At 47.7% G+C, this 19682-nt stretch overlaps 1 protein-coding gene across 3 annotated transcripts in view; it reads right to left on the bottom strand.

The window, feature by feature from the left end:
- The window catches only part of NRP2 (neuropilin 2), a 114257-nt gene that overhangs the window by 30530 nt on the left and 64045 nt on the right, over nucleotides 1-19682 (bottom strand). For all 3 annotated transcript variants that reach the window (XM_036857708.1, XM_036857709.1, XM_036857711.1), the window contains exons 11-14: nucleotides 16851-16967; nucleotides 13780-13920; nucleotides 2442-2704; nucleotides 802-898 (exon numbers count right to left, since the gene is read on the bottom strand). In XM_036857708.1, the coding sequence (XP_036713603.1) occupies nucleotides 802-898; nucleotides 2442-2704; nucleotides 13780-13920; nucleotides 16851-16967 (618 nt within the window). The remainder of the gene's footprint in view (nucleotides 1-801; nucleotides 899-2441; nucleotides 2705-13779; nucleotides 13921-16850; nucleotides 16968-19682) is intronic.

Genomic DNA, 19682 nt, shown 5'->3' with positions numbered 1-19682 from the left:
TGACATCATCAGGCACACACACACACCTGGGACCCATGTGCCAAGAAAAGCACTTGGTGAGTTATTATAATTACTCTGCAGACTGAAAGTAGGTCTCGTAGCTTCTCAGGATTTCCTCTTGCTTTGGGGGGGGAATGTCCATGGCTCTGATGGGCCCGTGGGCTGAACTAGGTAAAATGTGTGCATCTCAGGTGGGCTGGCTGCTCAGCACTTCTGTCCAAGGTGACAGTGTCCTTCCTATGCTGGTCACCTGGCATGCAATGTTTAATCTTACAACTTTGGCATCTTGGGCGTTAGAGATATTAGCCTCAAAGCAAAACCTAAACTCTTACTTCACATGCCATAGCTTGCCCTGCAATTCATTCATGTAAAAGAGCTACTTGGGTAATTGTGTTATCACTCTGATATAACATATGTACTATTTTTTGCTCACCAGTGAAGGCTTCCATTAAATCCATCAAACCTTTCCATCATGTAATTCTGACTGACAGTTGCTCTCGTCCTCTAGCATTTTCTTTGCTAAAAGCTGGAGTGTGATGATGGGGTCTTGGCACCCTGAATCTTCATATACTTAGTGCGTGTCTCTTTCTGAATGGGAATGGGGATATAAGACTTCACCTCATCTCACCCCTCTCCCGTCCTGAGTGCAGCCCAAGCTATAACTGCACTCACACCTCGCCTCCCGCACAGACTGGAGCTGCCCCACCCACTGGGTAAGAGCTGTGTTTGAAAACGATGTGCTGTCTCTTCTTGTACGTCCCAGCCCTTGGAAGAGCCACAAAGGGACAGATATTCACGTACCCATACAGTTCTCCAGCGGGACATCGGTGCTTATCCGAATGTCATCAATGGCAATTTCTCCCGAACGTCCTTTTCCTATAACTCCCTCGAACACAATCTAGAAGCCGGAAGAAAAAGAGCCATGGTTAACTGAGCTTCCTCGTCCAAACAGTGCAAAGATTTCCAATTTTCTGTTAACTGCAGCTTAAAATGTATGTGTGTGTGTGTGTGCGTGCACGTTACTGCACCTGGTACACATCTGTTGACCACATGGCTATGGTGCTTGAAATCTTAATTTAAAAAGAGTTGGTTCAAATCAAATGCATATTTGAGGTGATTAAAAAATACGTATATAACAAAGTGATGGATATTGTTGTCCAGTAACCAGAATGTATTGACTACAAGGGCCACAATCAGAGCATGTTTCATGGAGAATTGAAATTTCCCTAGCCATTTTTGGTATTTTTTCTCACAAATCTTTCAAATGCCCAATCCAGGTATTTGGAAACTCAGAGGACACGAGCAGGTGGGGGTAAGGTGAGAAATGTAGTATACAGGTTTGTGTCGCCTTGGGGGTGTCACTGTCATATGGCTCCATTATTACAACGAGAAGTGAAGTGATTTTCCTTCAGCACTAGTTTACTGAGCACCTACTACGTGCCAGGCACCACGACAGTGACAAAGCCTAATAAGACAAGACCCTCTGACCCACCGTTTAGTGGGCGAGACAAAAATGCCAACAGGTACTGGCAACACCATGCTCTGAGGTTTATAAGTGGGAAGGCAGGTGGCGGGTGGGGAGGGACTCAGGCTGCCTAACAAGCTCGAGAGTGACTGCAGGCTGCTCACAGGAGCCCCTCTGCTCTGTGGTCTCCGTTCCACCCTCATTCTCGCCCTCCCCAGGTTCTCTCTGCAAACGAGCACATGTCCTCTGGCAAGCTGAGCGCGCAGTTGGCTGCCTCACCAGCCATCTGTTGCTGCTTCTTGTCTGGGGAAGACCAGGTTAATGCTTTGGCTGGTTCTCAGTCACCTCTTCCCCAGTATGCCTACTGCTACCCAAGTTCCAGCCCCAGCTGTGCATACCCATCTGTGCCTCGGGCTCTTGCTCTGTGGGGCAGAGATAATAGAACTCAACTCCTGGAGCTGCTGGGAGAGATACCACTCACTTAGGAGTCTCTCTGGTCTGCCGGCCACTGAGCACCAACAGCGACCCTCCCCTTCCCGTGTTCACACTTGCTGGGACAGGGGTGGGAGGCTGTTTCCCTCTCCTCCTCGGAGTCTGAGGGGCTCCACAGGCTTCTTCCCTTGTGTGTGGAGGGTTTGTTTGTGTTTATTTCCCTGGCTTCTGCGTCCCTTTGCCAGCCTACCTGATAGCAATCTAAAATAAAATGGAAGAGAAGAAACATTTGTTGGAGAAGATTTCAGCAATATAAAAGGCAATAGGAGGAACAAAGAACCAAGTCTGGGTGTAGAGATAGGCACATTCTGAATAACAAATAAGAGTGTCATTTAGTTGCTGTGGCAACGTGAGAAACACAATGAAAACAGCGGCGCTTAACCGCGTTCCCTAAAGATGAACGGGCACGGCCCTTTGAAATACTGAAACACAGATCACAACGATTCCCTCGGATCTCCGCAACGGTCTCCCGTCGCCACCCCACCTGGTACTCCATGTCATAGCTGGGCAAGATGATCCGCCCGTGTTTCCACTCGCCGCCCTGGTCCTCGCGGATGACCCAGAGGAGCTTGCTCTCCTGGCTGGCTTCGCGCACCACCTGCAGCGCCACCCCGCGGCCTCCCGTGGCTTGGTACTGGAACTCCATGCACACGGGGCTCCGCGGCAGGTGGACGGGGGGGCTGATGAGCCGCGCGTACTGGCCCTCTCTCCCGCCATCACTCTGCAGCCGCAAGAAATTCCTGTCATCTGGGGGGAGACAAACCCAAACAGAGGTTCCAGGTAAATGCTTGGGAAAGACACCAGTTGGCAGCTGTGGTCCCTCCGGGGGGAAGCTGGGGCAGAGTTTGGGTGTCTTTTGTTTATTTATGAACTAGTTCTCCAGGCCCTGTGTCCCTTTCTTAGGGCTCTGGAGCCCGGACTCAAATGCTGCATCCTCTTGAAGCCCTTTCTTGAGTCTTTACGTCAAGAAGGTCCCTCCTGCCTATTTCCCTGCATCACTTCTTTTGTGCCTTTTACATATGGCACCCGGCGCCGCTGGCCGTAGGTCTTGGCTGGTTGTATTTGTACTTGTCTTTCCCCCCTAGATTCCGAGAGGCCAGACCCACGTTTTACTCATCATCGGCTTACCCAAAAGGCCAGTGCACTCTAATGAACTGGATAATAAAGGGGTGAAATGGCTGCTAGACCAGAGGATGTTTCTGGCCAGGTAGTTTATGATTCAAGCCTTTATCATCTTGGCTGGGCACTGTCCAAATGGAAGACATTTAAAAGCTTCTGTCTCCGACGGTGCTACTGGATGGTGCCTGGGCTCTAGTAACTGCAACTCGGAAGACTCACATCCCTGTTCAAGCAGAACAGGGAATGGTGGCAGCACAGGGGTGATTCAGGGGGCTTGAGACCCCAATCCCTTCCCTGACCAGCCTGGGGAGGCCTGAACTTGGCCTTCCTTAGAGAGCCAGGCAAACACAGCCCCAATGAAAACAAGTGCTGTCATCATCACTAACAAAGGCTAAGTGTTTAGCAGAGAACATACACATATTGGGAAATGAAGGTTTCACCCATCCAAATGTTTGAAGAGCGTGTCTTTTGGCAGATTAGCTTTCAGATACATCAGGTACTGTGTGGGAGGCCGAGTTCCCGTTCCTGCTGGCAGACCCCATGCCTTGCAGACACAGGTCTGGGGACCCACACCAGCAAATCCAGCTCGTGCAGGAGCATTCCGGCCACTTGCACGGAGAACAGGATGGCATCTGAGGAGAAAATCTCACGGCCTCCTTTGGGCCCTGAAACATCTTATGCTGAACACTTCTGCAAGATGGCGGCGGCACTTTTGCACCACATACCCAGCACATCAGACACCTCAGGATCATGTTAATCTGAGATGTGGGCACAGAGCTTTCTTACTCAGCAGGGACTGTGAACACCCTGGGCTTGTCAGGGAAGGACAGGCGGGCACGCCAGAGCCCTGAATCAACGGGGTACTCCTGGACCACCGGTTTGCTGTTATTCCTGCTGACATCATCTTTCTAGTGAGAGCGGAGCCTGTGACACTCATCAGTGGCCCAGAAACAGCTCTTTCCTCTCCTCCTCCTGGCCACGTCTCTCCCTCCTCCCTGTCTCCCTTAAGTCCCTTCTGGTTAGATTCTCCAGGGTTATTGCTCTAGAAGCTACCGTCCCCTGAAGTCAAATTAGACCAGCTTAGGATGCATAGTTGGGATTCCAGTTTGGGACTCCTTAACCATCCAGAACCACATTGGTCTAATATCCCACAACACGGGACCTCTTCAAGGCCAAAGTCAGCACAGATAAGTAGGCAGCTGTCTGGAGCAGAGAATTTTAATGATGGTGATCTGCTGAGGGAGGAGACACTGGTGCCACAAGCAGACACGCAAAGAACTTCTGAACCTATGCTTCTCCTATCAGATCTCATTACTGCCACTATTAATGGTAATAATTATAAGTCATATTTGCATAATGCTTTAGAGGTTCCAAAGCATGCTGATATGCATTCATAATTTAATCATTGCTATATGCTTCTGAGCTAGGTCTTACTAATCTTATTTTGCACAAGATGCAGAAACTGAGGCTCAGAAAGGTTCAAGTGACTTTCCAAGGGAGAGAGGCTAGTGAGTAGCAGAGCCGGACTTGACTTCAGGTTTCCCCACATTCATGCAATAGGCCCTTCACTTCAGCTGTGACCCCAATACCTTGTCCCAAGTCCGTGTGATCAATCACATGCTATTCAAGGCAAACTGGCTTCTCTGCTGAGTGCTGTTGCCTTCTCTCCATTTACCTGTAATTCTCTGCTCCCCGACCCCCATCCCACCCCTTTTGCTAGTTCTTCTCCTAACCATTCTGGCACATTTCAACATTAATTCCTCTCTTCTCTCAACAACTCGAGCATCTACTGACCACACCGATTTTACCTTGTTTTAAAAAAGACTGGAGGCCATTTTTCATGCGTTTCAGCGGGTAAACACCCACTGCCTTGTACTGTAATTTAACTGTTTGGTGTGTGTCTTTCCTATTGCCCTGGTTAGATGTAAGGTCCTGGCCTCACACATAGAAGGCTTAATAATGCTTCTTCTCCCTGCCCCTAGACAGTGACAAATATATGCCATCACTCAGGAAAATTTTGTTCCCATGAATGAATGAATGACAAACACATGGATAAAGAATGCTGTGAGGCTGTCTATTGGAAACAAGAACAGAGGGGGAATCATCTGGCCTCTGGTAATCCCTCAGGTTCATATAATCTCCTCACAGTTCCCTCCCATTCTACTGAGCCAACAGCCTTATTCAAAGGTGAGGTGATTTTTTTTTTGAGATGCTCTGCTTTTTATTAAGGAACATTTATACTGAAATATGAGTATGTATACAGAAAACGGTACAATAGCTTTTGCAAAGTGAATATACCTACAATCAATAGGCAGATCCAAAAAACAGGGTGACCTGTGGAAGCATCCAGCCCACTGAGCTACCAGTGAGAACCCCCCAAATGCTCCCATGCTCCAGTCATCTCCAAGCCTTTACTGTTTCCACTCGTATATAAAGGAAACCAGATTTCAGAGACTTATTATTCAGCCGTCTTCCTTCACAGTTTCACAAATAAGACCCACTGGCTGCCTGAAAATTGCTTGGCAGAAATACTGTCACTTGTGTGAATTTACATTCTTAAGCAGCAGGGGAATCATAGCATAATGGTTAGAATTTAGTAAGTAAAATGTGTGTGGAGGTGTAAAGAGCCGGGCTGGCTGGATTTTATCCGGTCTGTTTTATTTACCCATCCTGTTGCTAAAACTTCAGGCACGATGAGGCCAAAGGTTTCACAGACTGTCTCTCCCGGGGACCTGAGCTTTCTCTCCCTCCCTTTCCTCTCCTCTCTTCTCTCTCTCTCACAGTAAGATGGTAATGACTGTGCATGATTTAAAGGACCACTGGAAGACCAGGGAGTTAATGCTGGTGGCATGCTAAGCACGAGCAGCTAAAGGATCATAATTCAGTGCTGACATCTGAGCTAATCCACTAGTTTGCAGAATCTCAAGACAAGCAGACCTCTGAATTTCACTTAGTGAAATCATTTGTGCCCCACTTGTCTGTTAAGTGCTATGAGCTCGAGGGAAGAAAGATGATATGTAAATTTAAGGAATTAGCAGTAGACATCAGTCAGAGGGACGCTGAGCTGCAAAACGTCCCTGCCTGTCACTGAGAGAGGACTAATTAGAAGCAGGACATCATGAAGGAATGGCTTCGGCCAGGAAAAGCCCAGAGATGGGGAGAGGAAGAGTAGGGGCAAGAGAATTGTGATCTGAGCACCTCTGTGTGCCAGATATATCACACTGGCGGCTTGGTTGCCTTCCATAATCTTCCCTGTGAATTAAGTATTATGTTCTCCATTTTTACCAAAAAGGAAACAGAGGCTCAGAGAATTGAAGTCATGTGTCCCAGACCACTGCTAGAGAGTGACGGAAGTAGGATCAGAGCCCTGATTGGACTGAGTAAAATCGCCAGGAACTCGCCTCTCATCTGGGCTGGAATCCTAATGTTCGCTAGTCTTTTAAAGCCTCAGTCTTCCCATCTGTGAAATGGATATAATAACAGCAATACTGCATAGAGTCGCGAGGAGGAGGAAATGGAAAAAGCCTTGTAAGGTGCTTTGCATACGAACAGGGACACAGTAGACGCTCCATAAATGCTCTGATCTTCATTTCCACTGCCATCACTAAACCCACTGCCTCCTGTGCTGGGCTTTTTGTTCCTTTTAGAAAGAAAAAGGGTCCAAAGAGCACCAATAACCTGGGAGGACCAATCCAAGACTCAAAGGAAGTAAGATTTGGCTCAAGGACAGTAAAGATGTTCTCTGGAATAAGATGGTTCCCAGATCCATCCTAACCCCAGAAACCAGCCAGCCTCAAGCTGTACATCAGACACTGTTTACCACATGCTTTTGGGTCAATCTACAGTAGATGCAATAAAATAATACATGATTCTGGAATGAGAGTGGGACCTCAAAAAACCATTTAGATGGGGCCAGCCCTGCTGCCCAGAGGAACCACGCTGAAAACATCTCCAGAACAGCGGTCCACCCGTCGCTTTAAATTCTCCAGAGGAGGAGCTGCCGTAGGCCATGCTGGCAATGTGTTTTCTGGGTCACAGCCCTAACTGTCAGAAACTTCTTAAATTCAGTTTTAAGTTTTCCTGCTGTCATTCAGACACCTGTCCTCCTTCTATTCCCGACGGAGTGCAGCCAATTTCTGTCCTCTGACTTAGAAACATTTTCACTCGTGAAGAATTAAGACCCTGGTCTTCACTTCCTCAGGAAACAGAACCCTTGCCTCTTTAAATGTCCGCTTTCCAGGCCTTTGGTTGTGGCAGGTCTCCACATTGACCCTTCGCCAAGCTAAGTGCTTCAGTTCTTTGAAGTCATGGCACCCATATATGTGCTGTGAGCGAAGCACATGTGCTATCAGTGGAGTTTGTTCTTCTAGAACATTCTAATTTATGGCCTACCACTGCCAAACACAGAGGAAGTTTTAACAGACAGTGGCTGTTGGTGACTTGATAGAGCAAAGGGTGGGCCTGGCATGGGTGGGCTACTTTATTGATTTACTTAGACTTCAGGGGAAAAGTCCTTTGGATTGTTAAGAGGTCCCCAAACATGACAATTGGCCAGCTAAGAATCAGCTCTACCTGCTGGAGGCTGTCTTCTTGTTTTTGTAGCTGATGGCAGTGATGTCGGCAATGGATAGCTTCCAACGGGAAACAATGCAGAGGAGATACATTTAGCAGCAGAAAGAGAATGAAGAAAAAATGTTCCAGAGATACAATCCCTCTCCCCCCAGACCTGACATGTTTGGGAGGCATTTTGCTAGGTTCTTGACTCGAAACATCTGTTGTTGCCCATGACGCAGGGAAAACAATCACATGGGAATGAACAACAGGAGTTCAAAGGGGCAGAGAGGAAGTGCAGAGGACAAGGTCATTCAGCGTCTTAACCTGCTGCTGTCTCTAGAAAGGGTCTCCTGACATTTCACCTGGCGATTTACGACCACATCTGGCTTCAGCTGATCATGTGACCACTTCTGGCCCAACAGCAATGGAATCAGTGGTGCCGACACCTTACCAAACCCTGAAATAAATCACCAGTCTGATCCTCCAGGCTATTGCAAAGCCAAACACACCATCTGTCCAACACACGCATCTCCTGGCTAGCATCTTGCCCTCCTACTAGAACAACCATCTGAAAGAATATTTAGTGCTGCAAGAGATGGAGCCTCTTTGTATAGGTCATGCTTAAGACATGAGTCAGCCCCTCAGCTGGCCTCCCAAGGTCAGACGATCTCTGCTAAGGTCCTCAAATTAACAACTGGCTAAGGGAAACATTGACTTTGGATGAACTCGGCAGGATGTTCTCAAGGTTTACAATTGACCATCTTGTGGACATTTGAGGTTTCAGGCCTGGGCTTTGCAGGAGTCTATCTTGAGCTGCTTTTTTGGTATGTCAGCTTTCATGAAGGTTTGCAATCGACTCAGTCTTGTTATTACTCTGCCCCTTCATTATCAATCTTACACACTCAACCAATCATGACTTTCAGAATAAAAGGAAGAGCTTCTCCTCTCTACTGCTGTCTTTTCTACAAAGTCAGAGATGTCTGCCTTCCTACGTTCCTTAAAGAAGGGCCTCTATGCTTTCCTTTTCCAGTTGAAGTTATTCCTTAAATATGGCTTTCTTTTAGCCCAGCTCTTCCTGGTCTTTAATTATCTAGCCTGCTCTAAGCCTGAGAAGTTCCCATCTCCATATTTGTAGTGGCTGTGCCCCAGACACGCCACAGCAACCTCTTTCTGAAGGCAGTTCAAGCTGATGCCAGTCCCCTGTTTGGATTGTTTGCTGCCATCGGTCCCACCTATGAGGAAGGTCTTTTGAGTTTAGAGAGTTGCTTCTTAATTCACAGAGTCCCTGCTAACTCACCACCCAAAATCAAGCCCATTGTAAACAAGTTGACTCATCAGTCATTTTCACTGATTGCTTTGTGACTGTCTACTGACCATACCCACCCACATTTAATCCTCTTGTGTGTATGTCCCATAGTGAACCACAGTTCTGGTCCTCCACTCTCATGGGGTTTATTCAGTGACCCAATCTGCATCAAAACAGCCCTACGAGAAGTCAACAGGCCTACCGCTTACATCTGATGGAAGAGCCGCCATTTGTAAAATTTGAATATTTCAGAACATTGTATTCTTGACTTACTCTCACTTGTTTTTGAACCCAGAGTAAAGGTTCTGGTCTCTCAATCCAGTAAGCATATAAATGCTAGGTAGCCAAAGCTCTGTCCTTTTATAAAGGCATACTATTCCGAATAGCCTTTGCCTGTTTTCTTTATGTCACTTCCATGATTTGAAGTTACTGAAATGAAGTAATATTGTAGTCATACTTCATTAGGTCAACAAATATATGAAAGAACACACATTTAGGGTGACCACACACTTGAGGATTCTGAAGCTGACCTGGAACATACCCTTTATCTCTAGTCTTGTCTCATTCCTGAAGATAATAACAACAACAACAACAACAATAATAATAAAACAATTATTACTATTATTGCTATTACTTAGTATTTACTCTTTTTGATTGAATGAAATAGTTCCTATACTGTCTAACAGTATGTTACTTGCTTACTTTACTATGTTACTCACTGAGGTACAATGACAGTGACAAAAAATGCCAGGCACTGAACACTCCCACCGAGGGATCACGGAGAAGGCACATCTCCCTAATCATTTCCTCTTGGTTTACACCAAACCAAGGAACAAGAGCATCAGCAAGCACCCTGGAAGTTACTCTTCACGCCAAAGGGTGCTCCAGCTGTGCTGACCAAGACAGCATCCTGTGATGACGGACGTGTTCTCTACCTGCACCGTCCCACACAGAGTGGGTACTGAGCTCTTGAAATGTGGCTGATGTGATGGAGGAACTGAAGTTTTATCTGTATTTAATTTTAATTAAAATTAAAATAGTCACGTGTGGCTAGCGGCTACCGTATTACACAGGGCAAGTCTAGACACACGGGTTCACCACAGCATCTCAAGGAGTTTTTGCCTTGTTCCTTAAAGAGCTGAATCTGATCTTCCTCAGAATTCTGTTTCTGATCGATGCACTTGAGAATATCTGTGGGAGATACAGCGGCTTCCACTAGGGGAGACATTTTCTGTGTCATTGCAGTTACAGAGCAAAGGCAAAGTGCTTTCTCAGAGAGCAAGGTACTGGCTCCTCTGCAACCACCAGGGGTCACTGAATTCGGACCAGGGTCCCCAGGGGCTGGTATGAACACACTGCAGGCTTCTAAGCCACAAGCAAAGAGCTAAAAAAAGAAATTCTGAATGTCTTGAAAGACTATCTTGAAAAACAAAAACAGTGGAATAAAACCAGTGGGGGTCTTGTCAGCCTTAAGCAACTATTACCACTAGCCAAAAGAACAGAACTAATTGCTTACTTAAAAGGAAAAGAAACAAAACATGAGAAAAGAACTAAATCAGAAAACATCTAAGGAATGTAAGTAGTTTCCACAGACACTTCTAATCAAGTAGCCTGTGTATGATATTTCAACATGGCTGTTGCCTTTTTTCTTTCCTCCCTTCTCCCTCTGCACTTGATGGGGACACCTCCTTTCTTAAGTGTAATTACTTTTGTTCACCTACCTAACAAGGAGATAAAACACATGGCACACTTTTCTTAAAGACTGGAGCGGTCTCCTCTTTGTGGAGGGGCGAAGTGTGGGTGACACAGCACTTTCAGGCTTGACTTGGAAGGTCCCGGGACTCTGAACCCGTTAGCATTTGCCCTGCCCCTAACCAAGCACAGCTGTTTCCTTTCTCCCAACTGCTCTCCTCGGGCCCCAATTTTTTGAAGAAGAAGAAAGGACCACCCTGAACAGAAAGGGCTCTCTATCCTCTCCTGCTTAGAGCCCAGTATCATGTTTTGTAAGGGGAAGGACAATGGGAAATACAGCAAACGATTTTTAAATCATCAGAGGATGGACAGAAGGGCTCTGAAGACGATATTATGATTTTGTTTTCTGGAGGCAGCATCTAAGGGCCACTTTTCCGAACTTCAGGGATTCCTCTGGAACAGGAAAATAATTATTTTCTTTCTCGATTTCTTAAGGGAGAAACAACATTAGGTCTAGCAGTTCCTTATGGCCCTAATTTTCTTTCTGTCCCCAGCCAGCCAGCCAAAGGTTGGACTTCTGCCCGCTCTGCAAGATTGCTCTGAAGAGCCTTCCCAAACCGCAGGGTGTAATGAATCAAGTGGAACGAGGGCAGGATGAGGATTCCCAGCCAGTAGCCGGGGTCAACCCATGGGGCATCAGGTGAGGGTGAGGGCTGGGCGAAGAGGGGGCAGAGGGGAACCGCGTCAAATGGAGAGTAGCTTAAGCTCTCCCCAAAGTGTCACTTGCTAACTGGTGGCCTTGGAGTCTGGACAGGGCTGACCTCAGGCATTCTTAGAGAAAATCTGCTCAGAAGAGTGCAAGGGAGGAAGTGGAATTATTAGAAAGAACCTGAGGATGGATGCTGAATAAGAGCCAGTAAATCTCCCCTTGCTGTATCATCTACATCCCTTTATTCAACGTGCCTTTGCCAAGCTGCCCCCTTATACACACACCTCACACACACACACACACGCATATAAACCACAAACACACTCAAACATAAACATACAGACACACACATACACATGCATATAAACCACAGACACACTCAAATATAAACATACAGACACACACACACACACACACAGATTCATACATGCACACAAACTAAACGAATGCATATACATATTTACAAACACACAAAATCTACACATAAAAACAACATATGCACATACACACAAAACCCACAAATACCTTGAGAAAGAAAGACATACATACACACAGCACACAAATGCAGACGTATAAACATCACACACACAGCGCACAAATGCACACGTATAAACATCACACGTACACACACGGTGCACAAATGCACATGTATAAACATTACACGTACACACACAGCGCACAAATGCACACACATAAACCTCACACGTACACCACCCCACCCCCACGGCAAATCTCCTTTACGTTTGGATAAAAAGTAGAGGTTGGGAAAACAACCAATTAATTGGGCCAAGTCTCAAAGGAGAGGAAATGAAATGAAAAATCCAGGCTGGGTTATAAAAATAAGTATTTTTTTTCCAACGTGCAGGAGGCTCATTATATTAATTAAACATTATTGCAGTGAGCGGGAGGGGGGAGGGTGATTAACGCTGGGACGAGGGTAAGTGTTCTCTCCTGTTGCCTGAGGCCGTGGTGATCTTCAGATATTAATCTCTCTGAGCACTCAAATCCTGAAGAGATAAACACTTGAAATATGAAAATGTTTTTCTCCGGAGCAGACGCTGTGACCCCCCGGGAAAGCAAGCGCAGGAGGTGACCCGCGGAGAGCGTCTGTCCCACTGCCGTCCCTGGAGACAGGGGGCACGGCCAGTCCTTGGGGTGAGGGGCAGCAGAGCAGCTCTGGGCGACTCTGAAGAAGGGGAGGTCCCTCCCTCTTTTCATTCTCTAGGCAGGCAACATATGATCTACTAATTTCTAGAATTAAGTCCTTCCCTCTCAAACGCTTACGGGGGCCCAAGCTCCAGGAACGCTGAAAGCTAACGCGCGATGTGCTAGAGCAACGTATGCTACGTACTGGCTTGTGAGAGCCAATTGTGGAGTTTTCTGGAATATTGCAAGCCTACTGTGAAATGCAAGCATTGCTAACAACTGAATTACATAAAGTTGCAATGAAATAAAGTATATTAAAGAAGAAAGGAAATAAATTCTCAAAATGCTATACTTCCTAATTATTTTAATACATTTTACTGGTATGCATGATCCGGAAGTTATTTTTATCTATGTTATCTGCGTGAGGGAAAAAAAACTATCTAAGGCTGTGTAGCTGTACTTCTCAACTCCACCTCCGATGATGTCACGTTGGTAGCTTGCGTTCAACCACAGTGGGAGGATTTACACCACGGAGAGTGGCAAACATTAATTACAAAGCAGATTTTTTTTTTTTTAAACCTGGAGAGCCGGTCGTTAAACACTTACCAGAACATCACTGTAAAAGCATGCCACAATGGAGAGAGTGGACAACTCCTGCTTAGAAGGGCTAAAGGCAACCCCTCTCTACCAACAGTGCCAGGAGAGGCTCTGGAATCTGGCTCTCTGAAACCAAGAGGGCGGCTTCACAATATTCCAAGGACTGGCAACAGCACCCTTCAGGGGGCCAAGTGCCCGGCAGCTCTGCTAGACACCCACGGGTGTGGCAGCATTTCAGGCCCTCGACTTGGTCTTCAACAGAAGTGATGATACCCTCCAAAAAGTGTCACTCAGACTTGGGGCCAGCAGCTTCCCAATGAGCCATTTTAGGAACAATATCCAGCTTGGAGTCACAAGGGGCTCTGTGATGGTGGCATTGAGAGCTGGCTACGGGAACAAAGGGACATTGACTCATCCCCTCTCCTAGGACCTCCTAATTGCTCTTTCTTTCCTCTTCTTTGATCTTGGCCTCTCTCGCTCCCTCCCAGCTTCCAGGCTGCTCTGTAATCACAAGAGAGGGCCAGGAACCGCCAACCAGCTATTCCGTTGGGTGACATTGTCAGTAAAGGCCGGTGGTTTGCGGGCAAAGAGCAGAGGACGGTTCCGTGAAGTTATGAAGCTTGTCAGGGAATGTGGAGCTGAAAAACGTGGCGCAGGCTGGCCTTAACCCTCTCATCGCTTAATTCGAGGCTGGCTTACCTGGAAACGTCCGGTCGCTGGGGCCGGAGCTGCCGGTCCAGGTGCTCTTGAGCCACTTGGCACGGTCGTACATCCAACCACAGGGCTCCTCGGGGAAATCAAAGTTGCAGTTGAATCCTGAAGGGAGCTGCAAATCTTTGTCTAAAAGGGAAAACAAAAACCCCGAAACGAGGCAAATGAAATGGGTTCGGAGAACAGCCACAGTGGTGCTATTTAAACGGCTGGCAGGGCCTAAGGGGAGAGCAGAGAAAGAAATGGCTCCCTTTGCTTATTCATTTAACTCATCTTGGCGATTGTTGGCTTTCGGGTCAGCCTTTGGTCTCATCCTTCCCAGGCATGAAAGCCAAGTCTGCCAGTGGTTCCCATAGTAAGCAATTATAAATGAGGCCACCAAATGGCTTCAGGCTCTAATCGGCCTCTTCTGTCCACCCTGGAGAGCAGACAAATGTGGAAATTGCTGTTCCTTAAATGCCAGAGAAGAATGTCTCCCCAGTGCCTCAGTGGAAGGCAGGATCCTGCCAACCTGGCTGTCAGCAGTGATGGACAGCCCGTTGGCATCCGGAGAGGCTGAAATTCAAAATGCGGGAGGTGCTGGCCAGGGAGGAGAAAGTGACCTTGGAAACAAGGGAGGCTTGTTTGCTCCCCTTCACCTCCCTGTGCCAGGCCTCTTGTTTCAGAAGACCGGGTCAGTTCAGCATCCCCAGGGGAGGCACTGCCAGGCGGGCGATTTGGCATGTTAGGGCAAATCGAGGGGACCAGACCAGCCTGCCGCCCAGCTCAGCGCTGACCAGGAGGAAAAATAATTTTACATGGCTCAGAGTGCCTGAAGACCAGGATTCCAGGGACAGCAGAGAATGGAAATCTAAGAGACCACACAATGGCTTGCCTCCGTCTGCTCGGCTGTTCACCTCTAAGCGAACAGACCGAACCCAAAGGGTTTCTTTGGAGGTGCCACTCAGCTCTAAAAATCCAGTCTGAGCTGGTGCCGAACATGTGATTAAGTCGAGGGTGGGGTGGAGGTGGGGGAAAGAGAGGAAACGGGAACCCAGATTTGGACTCTTGTCCACAGTAGCTGCGGAGACAGCGGAAAAGTGTTGGCTAACGCTGGTAGCAGGGAGGAAGTGGGGTCTTTGGCCTTTTCACTTCCCTTCTCAGGGTTCCCAGAGAGGAATTTCCGTGGGGAAGGCAGGTTAGGAAGTCTAAAGGGAACAGCCGACTGGTAGAAACACATTGCTCCCACCCCAGGGGTGAGGACGGCTCACCTCTGAGGGGAAGGGCACTGCTGGCCTTGGTGGCAGGTTGCCACCGGGTCCTGCTCGTGCCTCCCCTTCCCAAGAAAGAATATTTAATATTTGCCCACCCTTGGCCAAAGTCAGCTTGAGTTGAGGAGAAACACATGGAATCTATTACTGAAGCATCAACCTGTGGCTTGGAAAAGTCAGCCCTTAGCCCTCCCCATCCCCTTTTCCCGACAACTTCTAAGTTTCTATTTTTCCGTTCAAAAATATGGAGTAATTCAATATACCATAATTCCTCTCTAATGTTTATACGCATACCGTATCTCAGGAACCCAATTCCACAAAGAGATCTTTAGCAAAAAAAAAAAAAAAAAAAAAAAGCGAGAGGGGAGGAACCACCAAAGAAACCCCAAATGAAACAAACCACTATAAAAGGGAAAATTATATTAAACTTCTGAAGTCCTTACATTTTCCTTTGGATTGCCATTTAGACAAAACCCCCTCCTTTTGCCCTGCACCAAGCAAACCCTGCTAATCCAACACCACACAGTAAATGAGAGCGCTCCACTTTTGGCTCTCAAACTCTTTCAAACATGTCTTGGAAGATTCTCCAAGTCTCTTTCTCCTCTTCATAAAACAAAAACAAGTTCATTAAAATGTCAGAATTCTGCATTCAACTATCCCTGACCAAGAGTGTCCCCCGGCCCACGCAATGTACAAAAGCACATTCCTGAGAGCATATGCATTAAATTATCATTTTGCAGTCACACAACTTCAGCATTTATTTTTGGCTCCCCTCCCATTCTTCTTTGTAGCCAACTTGGGGAGCCGTCCACGGCATCCTTGCAGTTTCTCACACTGTCAAGTGGCTAAGGGTGCGGGGTCCACAGATTTCACCATCTACCTACTGACTCGGTGCTATGTCTTTATGTCTCCATCACTTCCCAAGCCTCTTCACCAATCTTCCCTCATTTGGTTTAATGAACGTTTAATAATGATCAGTAATTTACTGTAAATTGAGGCTGTCAAGCATTAAATTCTAGCCCAAAATGCCAGGTGTTCCAAACTTTGTGGTCTGTTAGGAATGTCCTCATATTCTGTGACCTTAGCAGGAAGATTTAAAATGTGATGTCCTTTTGGGCTCTGCCAACTATTGTTTTTCTCTAACTTGGATATGCTTAGAAGATAAAATGAAAATGCTACAGATTTCCCATGTGAAGAGACTGATCGTAAATGAGGAGGCCCTGAGTTTTGAGGAATGGGTGAGGTGCCTGTTCGTACCTCTGTCTTTGTCACTGACCTGCGCTCGCCTCGTGGAGGATGGGGTGCCCTATCTTATAATCCTAATTGTCAGGCTTTCTCAACCGGTGGTGGTAAAAGACACAGGGCAACGCAATTAAATCATGGTTAACTGCTGAGTTAACCTATCATGCTCCACTGACCAAGTCACCCAGATGACAGCCAGATCTTCCCTTGACTGTGCCCCGGAGACAAGCTTAGCAGGAGGGGCGATCACAGCTGTGGATTCTAAAGACACGAAGTGAGGGCTAGGAAAGGAGACTACTCAAAGGAGGCACCCTCCTTGGATGGCCCCTTATCTCAGCTGATGCCCAGTGGGTTCATGCCCGTAGGGCTGTACTGGTTGTTCCAATATGTGAATGCTTCTAGATTGGTTGGAAATAGCCACTGCCCCAAGCCCCTAAGTACCACACTTCCCTGACCTCTGACCTAGGGGACCCCCAGGTGCCGGCCCCAGCCGTGGGCCAGCCTCCACTGCGACTGGTCAGCACCCATACCATCCCGGATGCAACACGGCTCTGGCCCCATCCTCACCATCCTCAAAGCTGCAGTTCCCCCCGCACTCCGTGGCCTCCTCGTCGATGGGGTATGGGGTGGTGGTCTCTTCGCTCTTCACGGTGGGTCCCAGTGTCTCAGCCGTTGGCTTTGAGTCTGCAGAAAGGCAAAGGAAGGGGAGTGAATACCACATGCAGCAGCCTGTGTCAAAACCCAGCAGGAAGACGCCAAATACTAAGTCTCCTCTCCAAGGGTGGGCCTTTCAAGAAGGAAGGAAAAAGGAAGTCCAAGATGGACACACACACACACACCCATGAAGTCACTTCTGTGTGCTGTGATGAAGTCAGGACCATGGCCTGTGTTAAGGAGAATGGTCCCAAGCTGTAGAAATAGCCGTAACGGAGGCACGAACACAAACCCACACTCTACTCCAGAGCAGAGGCCCTGAGGCCAGCACAAAAGGCCATGCACGCCAGGCAGTAATGAATGTGGGTGACACTGACCACAGGCAGGGCTCAACCATGCTCTGGGTGTTTCAGACACCGGTGTGGGTGACACAACACACATAAGCAATGAAGGACACCCATCAAAAATGGCTTGAAAAAAATCGGGGTTAATGGAGTGAGCTTCCGTCCTGTGGAAAACACCTGTCTGTGCACAGCCCCTTGGGAGACTGCTGTCGTGTCTCGGGCTCAGCCCTGCTTGCGCGTGGAACAGGCCTTCTCTTCTCTGCCTTCTCTGAGTCAGACGGAACCAAAGCTAACCCAACCTGGGGGCCCACCTATTACAAGATAATCAGAAGCACAACGGCTGAAGTCATAGCCAAGCCAGACAGCTTCGGAGGTGCGACCCCAGGCATCGTTGTTCGTGTTTGCACAAAACCGAATGGAAAAGAATATGGGCTCAAAGTGACTCAGACTCCATTCAGTGGAAATAATTTGGGGCTGTGCCTTTAGGTCCGGGTGTGGCAAATTCAAATGCTTCTAGGAGGCTGACTGCTACTGTAAGGGAGGATGGCCAGCTGGGGGCTGGGAGAGTAAAGGCTGGGACAGGAGGTGGCAGAGGGGTTCTACACACCTGGTTGAAAGGAGGCCACCACGTGACTGGTTCCAGCAGGTTGAAGAGCCGAGGGGAGGTGGCCCAGTGTGGCCAGATCTTGCAAAAAGATTTTTTTTTTCCCCTCACATGAAACAAACAAACAAACAAACAAAATCTCCAGGGAAAAATCTCCAGACTTGTCAATGTTGGCAACTTATTCAAAATACAAGTAGCAGGTGACCAAACCTGGCTGGGCAAGTAACCTCGAAGCGTCCTAACTTGTAAGTTCATATTTGTTACTGTGTCACAGAATCTCAAACTCCATTGTAAAGCAGACTATGGTCAGCAAGGCAAGAAGTAATCATTTGAAATACAAACAAATGAACAGGTGAAGAAGCCCTGTCAAATTATTTAGCTGCAGTAACTCAACCCAGCCCATTATTTTCCGTGTTATCCTTTTGGGGTAGGAATGAAGAAGGGAACAAGGATGAGTCACAGAAATGAATGGAAATTTGACAAGCAGAAAGCCACGTGGCCTGGGAGAGCGGTTCCTGGAAATGTTAGGTAGCAGAGTGGGTGAGCTGGGTGGCAGAGAGATAATGTTAAATCCAGGGGCACAGGGGGCGGGCGAGGCAATGAGAGGGCAGGGCGTGTGAATGAAAGTGAGGAAACGGTAGCCGGCCTCCGTGCCCACTGTGTTTGTACTGGACACTTAGAGGTAACTGCCCATCAAACTACGCTCCCCGGCAATTGAAACCAGATGTCAGAGACTTCAAAGGGAAGGAGGCTGGGCGGAGGGTATCGAGCCCCTACTCTGATCTTCCAAGGAATGGCCAGGAGGACTTTGAAATGAGAAACCTGTTGCTGACCATCGCCGGTGTAATTTGGGCCAGCTTGGCGGGGGGCAATAGGAGGAAAAGGCCATTAGCAATTGTCCAGCCGGTCATAAAGCAGGGCCAGCCTGGGAAGAGGCGTGGCACGGAGGACCGGGGACAGGAGGGAAGTATGAGTCAGCCCTCAGGTAGCTGATCGGCCTCCGGCAAGTGGCTCCTCTCTCTGGGACTCAGTTTCCCTCTCCGTGAAAGAGGCATTGGCCTAGATCGGTGGTTTTTTTTCAAACTGTATGTCACCCTTGTTAACAGGTTGTAGATCAATTTCATGAGTCAGGACTAGCGTTTTAAAATAGGGGCTATAATATTTCAGCGTGTACTCCCGTGGCGAGGAAGAGCACCGCTTTGGGAACCTTTTGTTTCAGTCACACTTACTTATCATAACAAGTTTATTAGGTGCCAAGCAGCAGGCTAAGTATTTTATATCCATTATTTTATTGAATCCTCATGACAACCCTGGGGGGTGTAGATATACTATGGTCACCCCTGTTCTTCAGCTAGGATAACCGAGATCGGCAGAGGCAGGACTTGAACTTGGCGATCTGTCCCCAGAGTCCAGGTGCTTAATGATATACTATATCCCATAAGCACAGACGTGTGTGTGTGCTTGTGTGTGTGTGTGTGTGTGTGTGCACGCATGCTTGTAAGTCGAGTGGCTCGTGATATAAATTTATTTTAAATTGTGGATGGTGGTCAGAAACGTTTGAAAGCCACTGGCCTAGAAGCCCTCGGGTCCCCTGCATCTCTAAGCCTCTGATTCTGGCCAGAAAAAGCCAGCTTGTGTCATTGTTGGAGGGCAGTTTTCAGCGCCTGCAAGACGACAGGTGAGGAACACTCAGCAGGCTGCAGGGAACCTGGCCTCCCTCCGTGATGGGGAGTAAAGTGTCTTCCCACTAAAATATGTTCACTGGGGCTGCCTTCCATTGAAAGGTTCTCGAAAGGC

The sequence above is a fragment of the Balaenoptera musculus genome, chromosome 7 (genome assembly GCF_009873245.2).
Source record: "Balaenoptera musculus isolate JJ_BM4_2016_0621 chromosome 7, mBalMus1.pri.v3, whole genome shotgun sequence".
In the NCBI taxonomy this organism is placed as follows: Eukaryota; Metazoa; Chordata; class Mammalia; order Artiodactyla; family Balaenopteridae; genus Balaenoptera; species Balaenoptera musculus.
Note: the sequence above shows the minus strand (reverse complement) of the source record. Positions and strands in the feature narration are given on the sequence as shown.